This window comes from Poecilia formosa, unplaced genomic scaffold (genome assembly GCF_000485575.1).
Source record: "Poecilia formosa unplaced genomic scaffold, Poecilia_formosa-5.1.2 Scaffold142, whole genome shotgun sequence".
Classification (NCBI taxonomy): Eukaryota; Metazoa; Chordata; class Actinopteri; order Cyprinodontiformes; family Poeciliidae; genus Poecilia; species Poecilia formosa.
The window spans coordinates 734,835-750,367 of NW_006800081.1; the positions used below are offsets into that span (position 1 = coordinate 734,835).

The following is a 15,533-nucleotide window of genomic DNA, read 5'->3' on the forward strand; positions in this document are numbered from 1 at the left end:
TTGTCTGTCTCAGTTTATTGCCAGAATTTCGCCACGAGTTTCAAAGAGAGCGAGATGAACGCCATCGCAGCGGACATGTGCACCAACGCCCGCCGCGTGGTGCGAAAGAGCTGGATCCCCAAGCTGAAGCTGCTGATGGCCGAGAGCGACGCCTACTCCTCCTTCCTCCCCGACGGAGTCAAGACGGAGGACGAAGCCCTGGGGGCGGACCAGGCCTTCGAGCCCGCCTCCCTGGAGGCCGGCGGCGGCGCCGGCATGGAGTCGGGCGGCTCCTCAGGTGAATCTCTGCCAGGCGTGGGCGGGGACGGAGGACCGTTGTTCTAAAACGCTCAGCCACCCCCCGGAAAGGTTTAAGTCCGGTGACGCACGTACCAGTATTCCCCCCCACATCCCAGTTGTGCTTGCCTCCTCCTCACTCTTTGGCCCCTCCCTGATCTCTCTTTACATCTCTGCTGTCTGTACAACAGTGCTTGGGGGCGACAGCCGTCACTCCGTTATAACCAGGACGTAAAAACTCACAACTTATTTTTTTTTTGCTTTATGACTGTAAAACAGAGTTAGTGGAGTAAAAGGAGAATGCGTGAGGGTTTGTCCTCTGCCTCCCCTCGTCTCCTACGGTGTGTAAGTGCAGCCACGGTTGCATTTAAGATACATTCCCCGAGGTGCCAGGCAGGGGGCGCTGCCTGTGCAGCCAGAGGAAGAAAGGAGAGATGTTTTGGCAAGCTGGGAGCAGAGGTGACAAAAAGAAAAATATGAATGTAAGAAGTGTCGCTGGCTTTCTTTTTTTTCGTCTATGCAAGCCTGACAACTTGTGTTCCAGCCTTGGAAATAGAACTAAATTTAATTGTATTAAAACACAATAACACTACTTATTCCTCCGTACATCTTCCTCTCAACCCACCTCACCTCAGAGTGTTTCACTGTGCCGCATATTGTAGAGATATTCTCATCTTTTTTTGTAAACGTGCTCGCATGTTTGTGTCTGTGAACTGAAAATAAAAAATTGGGGGTGGGAGGAGGGGGAGCTTTTTACTGAGACGATTGTAAAGAGGACTGAGAGGAAACAGGTAAACAAAGATGGTTCTATTTTCAGAAGAAAAACTATATTTATACAGGCGCCCATGCCTAAATCGGCATGAGCGGCGAGAGCGAGAGGGATTGTTTTAAAATCTCCACGTACGTAAGCTTCTGTCGAAAGAGTTACTGTCAAATGAGAGGAAAAGTGCTATTTTTGCAGGAGTATGACAAAGGAGTCTTATGATAGGAATTTGTGTCATTTATTTTTAGCTTTATTTTCAAATGAAAGAGATGGAATGAGCAGTTGAACTGCTAAAATTTGACACATTTCGTCTTCTGTTCACCAGCCTGAAAGGAAATAATTTAGATCTCTTTAGTTGGATTCCACTGTCCGTTAAAACCCTTCGTTAGGTGGTGGATCTGCAGCTTTGACAAACCGCTTGCTTCACAATCCTGAAGATCACTTGCAGAAACTCAAAGGTTATATTGATCTCAAAAAAACAAAACAAACAAAAAAAAGAAAAAAACAACCTGTTAGCTTTGTCTTTGTACAGAAATTACAAAAAAAAAGAGTCAGTAGTAGTTATCAGACAAAAGAATGTGCCTTTTAACTGAAAGCAGTAAGAAAAAAAAAAGCGAGCTATTGCTTGAAGTAAACCGATTTTAATGGTACTATCTGTGTGTGCCACGTAGTTCTTTGGTGTGGATTATGCAGATGTGTGTCAGTATCTTATCCGTCGCACCTCTGCAATGTAGGAACTCGGAAAGGCTTTTTTTTTTTTTTTGGAGTTTGAGATGACTTTGCACCTTCCATGAGAGACGGAGAGAGAAATGTGGGTGGTTTCTGCACCTTAATGAAAAGAACCAGTGGTTCGTGTGTCTTTTTTGAGAAACGTGTAGCAATCAAACCCCCTGTAGGTGGAGTATGTCTTTTGATTTATCCCTCCCTTTGCCTGCCTGTGTTTCTTGTAGATGACCAAGGAGACTGTTGAGTTAAATCCCAAGTGTTCTTCCTGTTTTGTTTTTTCTTGCACCTGATTTGTCTGATTAGAAAAAAATGTCGACAACCAATGTTCTTTTTTTTTACTTTTATTTTTTGTTCCCCCCCCCCTCCCCCAAATCTGAAAGTTTGTTTGACTGAAGCCTTTTTGAATGCATGTCAGTACAGGGGCCTCACTTTTCCTGTTGCAGGTGAACTGACTTAGAATGTGCCGTTGACCTTTTTATATTACTTTGCAGGTGATTACGGGGGGAATCCGTGTTTCTTTTCAAAATGCAGTTGAATCTGAAGTGCTTTTTTGTCTTGCAGATTACATTGCTGGGAGCGTCACAGATGCATAATAACTCAACCTCTTTTTGTCATTGTTCTCAAAATGTAAGACTTGACTTAGCTCAACTGGGGTCAGTGTAGAGAATTTTCTTTTTTTTTTTTTTTTTTTTAAATGCAGTATTGTATAAGGGTGACAACTTCAAAAACCTCACTTTTTTTGCTTTCGACTGTAAGTGCCATGTGGGCACGCCTTCCCCCTCCCTTACCCTGTGTACCTCTCCACCATCGTTGAAGACCGTTGTGAGCTTCCTGTCCTTCACGCTTCAAGCTGGTGTCTCGTTTCGCTTCCACCGGCCTAATCATGCGTTTCTGAGAGGCAAAGAAGAGGTTCAAGCCGTGCGGCCAGAATTAGAAGTCGTTTGTTTATTTTCGTCAAGTGCAGCACAAAGAAGCCTTTGCAGCGAGCTTGTTGCAGACAGGTTCACGCCGCATAGTGACCCACTGAGCCATTTGTGATCTTTTCTGATTCGTAGTAGATTGACTAATCGCCGGTGAGTCACCCGTGTTGGTACGACACTCCGGCCCAACCCAAGTACACAAAAATCTCCACATCCTATCAGGTCTCTAGATTAGATGACTGATAAACGCCGGTTTAGGCTCAAGTGTAAAGAAGTATGATGTGTCAGCTTTCAAAGGTCCCTTGCTCACAATGTTTTATCTCATTTACTGAGAACTGAAAGCTTTTTTCTTTTCTTCCTTTCTTTGTTTTTGCTTGTTGAACATTAAGAGCAAGCTGTAATTGGCGTAGTTTTTATTTCTCACGTCCCTGAACATGTAGATCTACACACTTGAATGAATAAGGTGTGGCACAGCATGAGGAGTCTTTTTGTCTCTAAGCAGTACATATATAAATACGATTCTATACATGTATAGATACATACTGTATATTATATATAGACACACACATAAGGATCAGATTGTTTGTTGTGCACTCGCAGCATGAGGTATATATTTACCCAGAAACTAGGCGCATCCTCGCCGCCCCTGCTCTCTGCCCTCTGTAACCCTGTAGCACCAGTGGACCTCCTGTACTTCTCATCCTCCTTCTTTCTGTGTTCAAAGTGCCAATAACTTTGTGAAAGCCCTGTAACTGTGACCCAACGTTATCAAAGATAATTGCACATTAACAACTGTAAAATAAATGCAAATTATAGAAATGGAACTCAAAAAGAAACTTGTCATGAATTAAAAAAAACAAACAAACATCCTAATAAAAGATTTGTAACGATTTGTTTTTCTTTTTCTTTTGCTTCTGAATCTTTACCTCATGCTCATTTCAATGCACAAACACGAAGATGCAGCTTTTTTAGCACACTTCACTGCTCTCTCTCATGGAAGCTGTCATGTGTGACCAGATTTCCATACTATGTAAAAAATGTCCAACACAGCTGTTGCTCCCTTCATTTGGTCTGGAGTTTGGTTTTTCCGCTCGATAAACTTTGGCTTTGCATAACCGGATGGGAATAAAAAGCCTCGTCAGGTGATAAATATGTTATGTTTTCATGCTGAAATAAATTCACTGCTGCATAGAGTCACTAGGATTTCAAATGTCACATTTTTATATTGTTTTAATTCGGTTGAGTTTTTATTATTACTGTGTGTCTTCACAGATCTTGCAAAGCATTGCTAATTTTTGTCTTTTGTTGTCGTTTGGTAAAGATGCAGAGTAACCCGTAAAGTAAATTTATCAGTCTCATTTGTAGCATGATCTGGAATGGAAAATTAAAAAAATAAAATGAACGGTAACCTTTCATTTTAATGTATTTCTTCGGAGTTTGAAACATCTGCTAGGAAATAACAGAAGTTTCCTGTAAAACAGATCCTACTCATGGACTTTGATTTATTTATATTCTTCATGTGGGAAATATTTTTGATCTAAGGTAGATTATGAGACTGAACTTTAGCTACTTTCTTTTATATTAAACTATACTTTTCATTTCATTCAGTGATCAAGTTCCCAGAGTTTGGAGGAAGAGTGGAAAAGCACAGAATCCAAGATGTGTAACATCCAAAAGTTTCCACAATTCATCATGACTTAGCTAAATTTGCTGCGTTGCTTTTATCGAGTCCAAAGTCAGCATAGTCGTCTTTTAGCAGTCTTCCTTCACCTAACAATCTATATGCAGCTGCTAATTTATTTTCCAGCAGCACTTGGCACCTACCAACACTACTAGAAATGCCAATACATGGTGTAATAAGCATGTCACCATTCTTTATTGGTTGGCACACTAGCCAATTGAAGCCCCACAGACAGGTTATGGAGTATTGCTAAGAAAAAGAGGCGAGACATCAGAAGCAACCTGGGTTTCCTTAACACGGCAACACAGCCATAGCAAGATGGACGATAAACCACGCCACACTGGGTCAGTAATCTGTGCAAAAGACGTCCAAGAGGAACGTTCACTAGGCTGACATGTCTGTATTACCTGGAGGTCTTCTGTAATATTCAAATTTTCTGAATGTCGGATTTTCATTAGCTGCAATCCATAATCATCAAAATGAACAGAAGTAAACGTTTGAAATATGTCACCTGGTGGGCAATGAATGAGTATGTGAGTTTCACTATGTGAATTAATTGACTCAACAGATCTACTCGTATAGGAAACTGACTGACATTAGGGAGGGAGATGAAGTTACCACTGTTGGTCACCGATTGCTAGTTTTTTAATAAGTTCACGAGTCTCAGGATTTCAGACTGTATTTATTCTGGCTTCTAGTCAGTTCAGGTCTTACTGGTATGCTACTGGGTAGAAAGGTCTATGACTGCTACTACCACTGCAACTAGAATTATATAATTGTGGAGGTTCGTAAGCATTAATATGAAGAATATGTTTTCATAAAATAGCATGAAGATAGTTTGTGCAATACATGTAATTGGCCTTAAAATTGTGTCTGAACAATGTAGAGAGGAAATGGATATTTTGAAAAGAAGCAAAGGAAGCAACAAGAAGCCATGATGGAGTTAAAATACAATGTACACAGCAGCTTTGAGCATGCACATACTGCATGGTAAAACCACAATACCATCATCCAGAATCATGAAACACATTTACTCTAGGACTTTCAGGTTTTGCTAAAGGTTGAAAAATACATAATATTACTGATATTACAAGGCAAATACAGTGGATGGGGGCTGCACAGTGGTGCAGTTGGTAGGGCTGTTGCCTTGCAGCAAGAAGGTTCTGGGTTTGATTCCTGGCCCCGGTCTTTCTGCATGGTGTTTGCATGTTTTCTCTGGGTACTCCGGTTTCCTCCCACAGTCCAAAAACATGACTGCCAGGTTAATTGGCCTCTCCAAATTGCCCCTAGGTGTGAGTGTGTGTGTGTGTGCATGGTTGTTTGTCCTGTGTGTCTTTGTGTTGCCCTGTGACAGACTGGCAACCTGTCCAGGTTGTACCCCGCCTCCTGCCTGGAGATTAGCTGGAGATAGGCACCAGCGACCCTCCCAACCCCACCAAGGGCAAAGGTTGTAAAGAAAATGGATGGATGAAGTGGATGGAGTCATTGTCCTAAACTGGTACTCATAGTTCAGAAATTGCTGACACAGTTTGGCCCATGTAATAGAAATATAAACTAAACTACCTGCTAGTGTTAATATGGTAAACTTATATTTTCCTGTTATTTTTTGCTTCATGTCCTTTAGGCTCCATAGGCACCAATCACTGTCAATGCAAAGCAAAACACAGGTGTTGTTTGTTGCTGCACCACCTAGTGTTCAAGTGTTGTCTAGACGGCATGAGGCAGGAAATCATGATCCACAGACTCCCTATAAGAAAGTTCAGCAGTGCTGGCCAAAGGTTTTATCAGGGCTTGAACAGAATTTGATTTGATTTGTCCAATAAGGTCTATAGTGTTCAAAGAAAGAGAGGACATTGAAGCAGCTCTGCTGCCATAAAGGAGCCCACAGAGGAAGCATTTTTGCAATGACAGAGTTGGAAAAAGCAGAGCACAAGCTGAAGAAACTCACCCATAAAATAATCCTGGTACCAGAGGCAACACTCTCATTCCTGGAATTCCCTCAAGCAGATGTGTTTCTTTAATGAATCCAAGAACATTGAAACTATTGTTTTTTTTTATGCCACACAAAGAGTTGAAAATATTTTGTATGATATTTTCTCTTCAAAAAGACACTAAAGCCTGCTGGCTCAGAGAGAACAGAAAAAAAAGAGGTTTTACAATGTAGTAAGGTCATACATGCTGCTTGATGCCGATAGTATGCATTCTCCAACATTTTTTATGATAAAGTATTATTCAAACAGAATATATTAGACCCTATATAATGAAATTATTTTTAAACTTATATTTTTTTTTGTTAAATAGAACCTGTTTATTGATCAGTTATAATCATATTTGCAATAAATTGCTGCTGTTTTAATAAATCCATACAGTCTTTAGTAGAGCTCTTTACACCTTGACGGACTAACATACATAGGAAAGGTTGATTCATTTTATAAATATGAAGAAGCGGGGTGATGCTGACATCTGGTGGACACATGTGAGCACAGCAGATTGTTGTGACAGCTGTTCTGTGATTTGTATGTAGATCACAGTTCACGGATTGGCCAGCTACCGGCAAACTTTGTCCCATCTCATATTGTGTCACTGTGGGTAAAAATGATAAATGACAAACGACATTTGAAAAGTATTTGTTTCCATGTTCAAACTTTGCTGCAATAGCTCAAAGTCTGCGCTTTTGTCGTGGAGAAGTGTAGCATGACATCTATGCGCTTCCTTTGGACACTTATTGCCCAAATGTAGCATGGTCTAAATTAAAATGCTCTCTTTTTTAAACTGTGTCAGTGGATCAGATGCAGGAATATGATCACAATTAACTTGGGTTTGATATGCCTTTTATTCAAGGATAAGTTCTACTTTTATTTTTCACCTTTAGAGCATTTAATTCTCACACGGCTGAGAGTTTCTCTGATGTCTGTTTGGCCTCATTAAAAGCAAAACAACCCTCTGGGAGTTAGTGGGTCTCAAAAGAATATTTGATTTGACCTGATCGGAATCCTGGAGTCGTGCCATACATTGTTACTCCTTAACTTTGTCGACAAAGAGCCTACAGAGGAACATCCTCGTCCCATTGGACAATCAGAAAAAGAAACGTTGCCTTCTGAAAAAAATCACGAGTTCTGCAAAGAGCACAACAAAAGCAATTTTAGGTTTCACACACACACACACAAAAATACATATCCATTTAATAAATTAGAATATCACCGAATAACCCATTTGTTTTAGGAACTTTATCAATAAATGAAACACATTGTATAGATGAATTACACACAAATGGATGTTTGGAAGGCTTTTCCTTCTGTTAGTTGTGATGATTTTTCACTTACAGTTAAAAACATGATGTTTCAAATTAGGATATTACATCAGACCTATAAAATTAACTATTTTTAAAAACAGAAATGTGGACTTGATGACAAGCATGCTTAATACATGCTTACTATTTTCAGCTTTTGTTGTGACAAAACTCATTGGGATGTAAATTCTTAAACGTATTGAATATAACTGTGGACGCATCCTCTTAAAATATCAATCCCAGTCTCTCATTGCATCAAATTAACCTTTAAAATAGTCTAGTTCCTAATTAACACACTACTAGGTGATTTAAAAATATAAAAAAGTACCAGATCAACATCAAATAAGATTTTGCTCATAGCTTCAAAGATGCTGTGGCTGCATGGCTGGAATATCAGGAACCCAAGTCTGATGAAATGTGATTAAGGCTCTGACCGCGATCTACTTTCAGATACATGAAGTTATTCCATATGTTTTTTTTTTTGTTTTTTTTTTAAACTACCAACCTTATAAATATGTAAGCGCTAAGACACTTTGATTTGTTCGTAGACCCTCAGTTTGTCGCAGTGGAGTTGACAAAGCAGCTAAACGTGATTTGAGTCTTGAAGTCAGACTTGCATAAAGTCAAAAAAAAAAAAGAAAAATCCTGTAAGGCCTCACTGGAATAAGGTTGGCACGATGATGTACATTTCATGGTTGACAAGGTGGAGCATCATGAGGCTCAGAGGCAGAGCAAGTGAACCATTAGGTGAGGCTGAATCCTTGACACACTTGTCCTAAATTGAGTTCTGGCCGTGGGCTGTTTGCTCCATGTCTCTCCCTTCTCTTTTGACCCTTCTTCCTGTCTCGCTACTTACTAATAGACGCCTCTAGTGCTAAAAAAATATATATATTTTAAAAGAAAAGGATGAATGTTCAGCATTGCTTTCCATTCATTTATCAGTCTCAGCACAAACTCTTGCAGTGAGTGTGACTGATAATTGATGGTGTTAGGCGAAGCAAGGCCTCCATCTTGTGGACAGTTTGTCTATCGCAGCTTCTTATTTCTGCAACAAAGTTCAGCTTGGCTGCTTTTGTTCGTGATGCTGTTAATAGTATGTGAGTAAAATTATGTAAACTTTATTTATGTAGCAATTTTTGCAGATATAAACCACAATGCTTTACAATAAAACCAAGCATAAAAACACAAAAAAGTAAAACCATAACAAGATCAAAACAGATCATGTGTAACATAATACAACAGAGTTCTTTGAATACGAAGTATTTTTTGTAGCAGAAAAAAAGAATGACCGAATAAAAAGTAACACCAATGTTTCTGAGGTTTTGTTTGCAAAAAGAGGCCAGTACACAAGTAAATTATTGCAAACTTCTACAATACAAGAGCTAATAGCAGGAAACATATTTCTAAAAATAAAAAAATACCACAGGGACAATGACATTCAGACACGTAGATGTTTTCATTTAATCAAGTAAAGATGAATGTTATTATTATTTCAGTCCTTTTCAGAGACTGTGAAAGTGGAGAAACAGAAACAAAGTTGTGCCACTTAGATGGACAGAAAGCTTCCACTGACACTACTGACCTACATGAGACACAGAAAAGAGAAAATCATTGCTGTCAGCTTTAGAGGACTCGGGTACTGTAGGGATCACAGGTGAGACAAGATTGTTAGGGCGTAACAATTTATCCAATTTAAAAACATATCATTTGAAAAATATACCATTCTAGCTATTTATGGCTTAATTTAAAGGGATCCAAATTCCCTGAGGTGGAGTTTTATGGACCTCAAGATTAGTAGGCTTCCACAGGTGTTCTAACTAACAACACTTTCTTTTGGATTTCCAGATTGATTCATATATATATATATATATATATATATATATATATACACTGCTCAAAAAAATAAAGGGAACACTCAAATAACACATCCTAGATCTAGATCTGAATGAATGAAATATTCTCATTGAATACTTTGTTCTGTACAAAGTTGAATGTGCTGACAACAAAATCACACAAAAATCATCAACAAAGTAAAAGAAATGTATCCTTCTAATCATAACCTTTGATAAATATTCATTGGAGAAATGTGAAGTTAATGAGTTAATATATATTGNTGTGGAGACGTTATTCACAGTAGTGCAGAAGCAGTTTTCAGTTGTACCACTATATTGAGCTGGTGGAAAGGTTAAAAGATACACAGAGATGATTAGTCACATGAACATCAACAACACACAAATTATGATACTTAGGCCAAGAGAGAAAACACAGTTCAACATGTGACCTATTGTGGGACCAGAGAGCGGTTAAATGGCATGAAAAGACTCAGTAATAGATAAACAATCTGTTGGGATGTTGGCAGTTAGCTTCATCCGCATGCATGTTGACATTTCTGACCAATAAAACTTTCTCACGTTTAATAATGGTAAGATAAATAGTCTGTCAAACCAGAGAGAAAAGCACCGGCAGGACCAGGAAGGCAGCAAATGATTAAAACACAATAAAATATTTGAAGAAGCGATCTGGATCCCCTGTGATTTGAGAGAGAGTCAGCATCTACTGTCCCACATGAGAAACCTTGTCTGTGTCCACAAACACGGTGGTTCCAGGGTAGTATCCCAATGAATATTAATAGTTGAGAAACAAATTACGTCTTTCTCCCTCTTGTGGACTATTTGTGAACCACATGCTTAAGATTTTAACTTTTTTTAAAATTCTATAGCAACACAAAGTACCACTTATGCAAGGATTAATTACCCACGACCACAGACGAGGCCTTCTCTCTGTCTCCTGCATTTTTTATTTATTTTTTATTTTAGTTCCTCATCAACAAGCTTGTGAATGCACAGCAAACAGCAACAATTTGAGCTACATCATTACTGGGTGGGCTGTAAGCACGCAACATTAAACAGTCCATAATTTTCTTATGTTTATGCTTTCAGGCAAGATTATGCTGTCACATTTAAAGTGGTCCTGATTATTTGTTTTCCGAGGCTTTTAAAAAGTCTTTCCATGATTTTATTTTCTGTTTTTATTTTTTGTTTTGTTTTGTTTTAGGATGTTTTTGCATTCATCATTCATTTCTGCGTAGTCCTAGTCTTTACTATAAAGAATAAATGAACAATCCCTTAATACAATAAGAAAGTCGATGTAAAGACAGGATGAATGCCAGATCACCTGGATAGTTTGACAGTTGCTCAATGGCTGTGTGTGGAAGATAACATAGATTGTTTTAACCTGTGGTGAACGGCAGATGGCGCATTTGGAGCAGAAATTGCAGACGTTTTGCCGCAACTCTAGCATAAATCCTTTAACATTTGTTCTCTAATATTAAGCATGATTACAGCAAAGTGACCCAGAAAAGAATGAATCGTATTTAGTTTTTTTTTTTTAAATCATCCGTTTTTATATCTAATGCACATGAATATTATTTTAAATAGATTCTGGAACATAGCTTAAATGAAGCTGCTACGAAAAACTATTGACAAACCATAACATAAGCAGCAAGTTGCACATTAACTTACGCATCTATTTGAAAGACCACCCGTTTATATGTTGTTTAAATATGCAAGCATGAACCAATTTTTCCTCAATAGAGAGGTTGTCAAACACGTATCCAGACAAAGCAGTCTGGATGAAAAACAACCTTCCACAAGAATGTGCTGCAACAGAATATTTTTGAAAACATCCAAATTTCATATTAGCAACATGCACATAGTTCTAGCACATTCAAGGCATTTCTCCAAATCAAATGTGAAATAGCTGAACTTCATGCAAAGTTGGGGGGAAACGTTTTTTTTTTTGTTGTTTTTTTTTGCCCATATATGGTCTCGAGGAAGTAGCATGGTGACGCAATCTGTGCTACTGTTACTTTAAATGGCTTCAGGAAACAAGGGCTCCCACACACGTCATGGGTTTTCCTCAGCAAGGCCCCAGAAGAGCAGGATGTACCTAATATGGGCATCTGTCTGTTAACCCCAACCCCCCTCCCCTCCCTCCGCCCTCCCCTTCCTTTTTGTGTTTCCTGCAAAAGGAAGCAGCGCACTGGGGGATGGGTGAGACCAGAAGGAAGCTTGAACTAATAATACAGCTTCTCTTCTTGACTGCTCCAGATAGCTGCAGGAGGGGAATGGCATTCATTCTTGAAGTGAAGGTGGCTAATAATAGACAGGAATTCCTTCCACTCCTTTGACTATTCCCACTCTTGCACTGTAAAACGTGTATGTGCATGAAAATACCGCTCTTTAATAGGATAACCCGAAAGGATTTTTTTTTTTAAATCAGAATATTCTGACATGTCAATTTCCAGGAAAGGTTGGCAGATTTCTTCTAATCTGTCAGAAGGAAATTAATTTTTAATGTTTTACAACTGACTGAGCTGAAGCCATTTCCACCACTTATAAGAAAGCTGCCATCTAAAATAATGATGAGAAAAATAGTCATAATTTTGACTTTCAAAGTAATATTTTCTCTTTCAATTACCTATTTTTTCCCTTGATAGTCACATCACAATTGCAGCTTTATTCTATAGCTATTACCTATTAGTTTTCCAAGTCGTAATTGTTGCTTTCTGTGTCGTAACTTTGAAAATCAAAATGTTGACTTTGAATCTTACTGTAAAAGACAAACTTACCATATGTATTAAAGTGAAAGTCAAAATCTAGTATTTTCCTCTTAGTTGTGACTGTCATAGTTTTAATTGTGATTTTACACCCATATTTATGACTTTTAAAATCAAAATTCTGACTTAGTCTCATATTCATGAAATAGAAAGTCAGATTTTTTAGTAACATATAAATCTTACTTTATATCTCTCATACTTGTGGCCTTGATTTTGAAAACATAATTTTGGCTTTGAATTACAACATGTCTTTCCTATAAATACCACATTACATTGTTTTATTATTATTGTGCAGGAAATTTATAGCCATATATGTGTGCTTTTCATCAATTTTTGGGTTATTTTAAAGCTGTTTACATCAACAACTTTTATTTACAATCATAGGACTTGCATTCAAGCCAAAGTTATAAGCTTATTAAAAATAGTTCACAGTTGACCCACACAGCCGCTCCACGGCCGATGGGCGGGACTTTGCCCTGTGACTGATGACGCTTGGCGTGTGTGACGTCAGCGAGGTTATAAGTATCTGTCCCGCGTGGAATCTGTATTGTGTCTACGAGTGAAGTTGTGGCAGAGCGACAGGACCATTGAAGTGATTGTTTTCCTTCCTCGGACTAGTTTCAAAACAAGCTGCGAGATGGAGGTCAGCGCCGAGGCCAAGAGGATCATGGTGGTGGCACTGGGCAAACTGTACAGCTCCCGCACGCAGCGTGGGGGTCTCCGGCTGCACCGGAGCCTCCTCTTGACTCTGGTGATGAAATCCGCTCGAGACATTTACCACGCGGCGCAGACTACGACTGAAAGTATGGAGGAAGAGCGCGAGGAACAGCAGCCCTCTGAGGTTAAGATGACCACAGAGGCGAGCGGCACTCAGGAGCTCCAGGGTCCCGCTTCTCTTCCTCACCTGGCCGCCGACGCGGACGCGCAGGGCGACGCGCAAAACCAGGATGACGCTTGTCTCGGCGGGCCGCCGCACCACACGCGGAAAAGACGGGGCAAAGCTACCGCTGAGCCGGACTTCCTGCCGTGTAAGAAGGCAAAACTGGAGTACGGGACTGCTCAACAGCTCATTGTCAGCTCCGTTTTGGTGGATTACGCAAACTGTTGTAGTGAGCTGGGACCTTCCCCGAGCCCCATCCCCCTTCAGACAGTCATAGCAGCGTGTTGAACACCCTGAGAGAGGACTTTTGAAAGTTTTCTACTCGGCCCCGTGGGAGCCATGATGAAACGGCCCCGCTACGGTGCGCCTGTTCCAGTGTCTGGGCTGGGGTACACGCCAGGGACAGCGAAGGCCCTGAAGGGGACAGCTTGGGCTCGGACCAGTTGGATCGCTGCAGTTCATGTGACTCCATGCCTCATAATAACTTCATCCGAACACAGGCGGAACTTCTCAAGGACTGGGACCATTTCTGCCTTTCATCGACTCATTTCACATAAACGTGAACTCTGTTGCTGCTTCACATGGCAAACTGAATATGAGCTTGTTATTGTCTACATCCTGACTTAACATAGAAGATGTGATCAAGTGTAAAATTCTCATTGACTGCAACTACCTCAGTATTTATTAAAAACCTTTTGTACTTGAAAACAGTCTAGAGTTTTTTTTTTTTGTTTTTTTTTTTTTTTTTTTTCCCCTCTTTGGAAACGTAATTCAAAGAGATCCACAAAAGTGATTTGCATTTGGGAAAACTGTCTGTGTGAAAGTGGTGCCTTTGGAACCTTGTTTGGGTACTTAGAAGTTATTTTCCTTCCCCCACAGTTTCACATCCCCCCATGCTGATTAGCACAATAAAACCAGGGAGCATTCAGGAGACTGCGGTCCTAAAGAATGAAGGGGGGGGGGGAGGTTGCCATAAAGCCATTGACTGGCCAAACACTGAAAACAATGGGGGGTTTGTTGTTCAAGTATTACTACATGATAGTGAGTTGGAGTACACTTTTTTCCCCTTAAGAGCATTCAATTATTGTTGCATCATTAATAAAGTGCAATATATATATATATATATATATATATATATATATATATATATATATATATATATAGTTAAATATAGGCAGCTATGACATGAATAATTAAAAGTTTAATGTAACTGGTGTGCAGGGATTCACCAGTAGCTGTGTTTGTTTTGGGGGAAGGGATAATAGCCCAAAAAGGGGGGCGGGGAGGAATTTAGTAGGGGGTGTGCGGCTGCGTGAGGCCTCAACTGAGAGCTTATTCTTCCGGCTGAAACCGGAGTGCAGTCTGTGTACGGAGATCTAGACGGGACCGGTCATGGCTGTGAAAGTGCAAGCGTCTTACACGTTACACACAGCCTGGTTTCTCTCACCAACTCATCTGTAAAGAGGAATTGCTGAATATTATGACATGGGAATTGTGACCTAGTTCTGATTTATTTTGTTTATTAAGACCTGGGAGTCATTTGTATTTGCATATGTTCACGATATAAAAGCCTGTGCACCGTCCATAACGCTAAGGCCGGCGTATCGCCCAGGTAGAAATTGTGAGGAGGCAATGTGGGAAAAGCAGGATAAGCTCAAAGTTGATCTGAACTCACCATTAACCACTCACAATATAAATATTGTCACCTTCATTTAAAATAATGGCTCAAGTCATTTTGTGTCTAAATCATCTTTTTGCAATAAAAAGGCGGTGGTGGTTTTGTTTCCCCCAAAATTTTAGTTAGGTGACTATATGCAAAAAAATATACAAAAAAATTCTTGTTATCAATCTTCCGGATGATGCAGAGTCTGCAACGTGTCACATTAAACCAATTTATTGAAATTACGGTAATAATTGTTAAAGACAAAGTGGGCATCCACTCAGCTGTGGATTAAAAAAAGCAGGGCATGTGGCGTATGCCTCAGCTGATGCATTGATTTCCCCACTGGGTGACAAATGGTTCCCACCCACTCAGACCATTAAGCCTGTCTCTTTTCAGACGCAGACATTAGAAAAGCAGCTACATTACATTTATGGGTATGTGCAGTGCTTGCCTATAATGCTGACATACATTTTACATTTTATAATCTCGTTTTTAACACGGCTGCTTGTTCATACCCATCAGTTCCCCTTTTTAAAACATCAGTACTTCTAGAATAGCCATATCACAATTGAACAATTTCAGTAAATTCTCTAATTTGTATTTATTTTTTTTAACCCAACATAATAGTTTTCAAAAAGAGTATAAACAATAGGTTTGCAGAGACAGTCTAAGCCGTATTTCATGTTATTTATAAATGTGACAGAAGTGGGGACATCT

At 39.6% G+C, this 15,533-nt stretch overlaps 2 protein-coding genes across 6 annotated transcripts in view; both read left to right on the plus strand.

Annotated features, from left to right (window-relative positions):
• The window catches only part of nacc1a (nucleus accumbens associated 1, BEN and BTB (POZ) domain containing a), a 28,551-nt gene extending 24,976 nt beyond the window's left edge, over nucleotides 1-3,575 (plus strand). For all 5 annotated transcript variants that reach the window (XM_007562881.2, XM_016676797.1, XM_007562882.2 and 2 more), the window contains exon 8: nucleotides 14-3,575. In XM_007562881.2, the coding sequence (XP_007562943.1) occupies nucleotides 14-324 (311 nt within the window). In that variant the 3' untranslated portion in view covers nucleotides 325-3,575. The remainder of the gene's footprint in view (nucleotides 1-13) is intronic.
• A 9,224-nt stretch (nucleotides 3,576-12,799) lies between these two features.
• ier2a (immediate early response 2a) lies at nucleotides 12,800-13,861 on the plus strand. The gene has a single exon (XM_007562884.2). The coding sequence runs from the start codon at nucleotides 12,911-12,913 to the stop codon at nucleotides 13,439-13,441; it is 531 nt and encodes a 176-aa protein (XP_007562946.1). The 5' UTR covers nucleotides 12,800-12,910; the 3' UTR covers nucleotides 13,442-13,861.
• Nucleotides 13,862-15,533: the final 1,672 nt, after the last annotated feature.

What these genes read in the sequence shown, in the direction of transcription:
- ier2a (XM_007562884.2), top strand. Translation starts at nt 12,911, where the DNA reads ATGGAGGTCAGCGCCGAGGCCAAGAGGATCATGGTGGTGGCACTGGGC.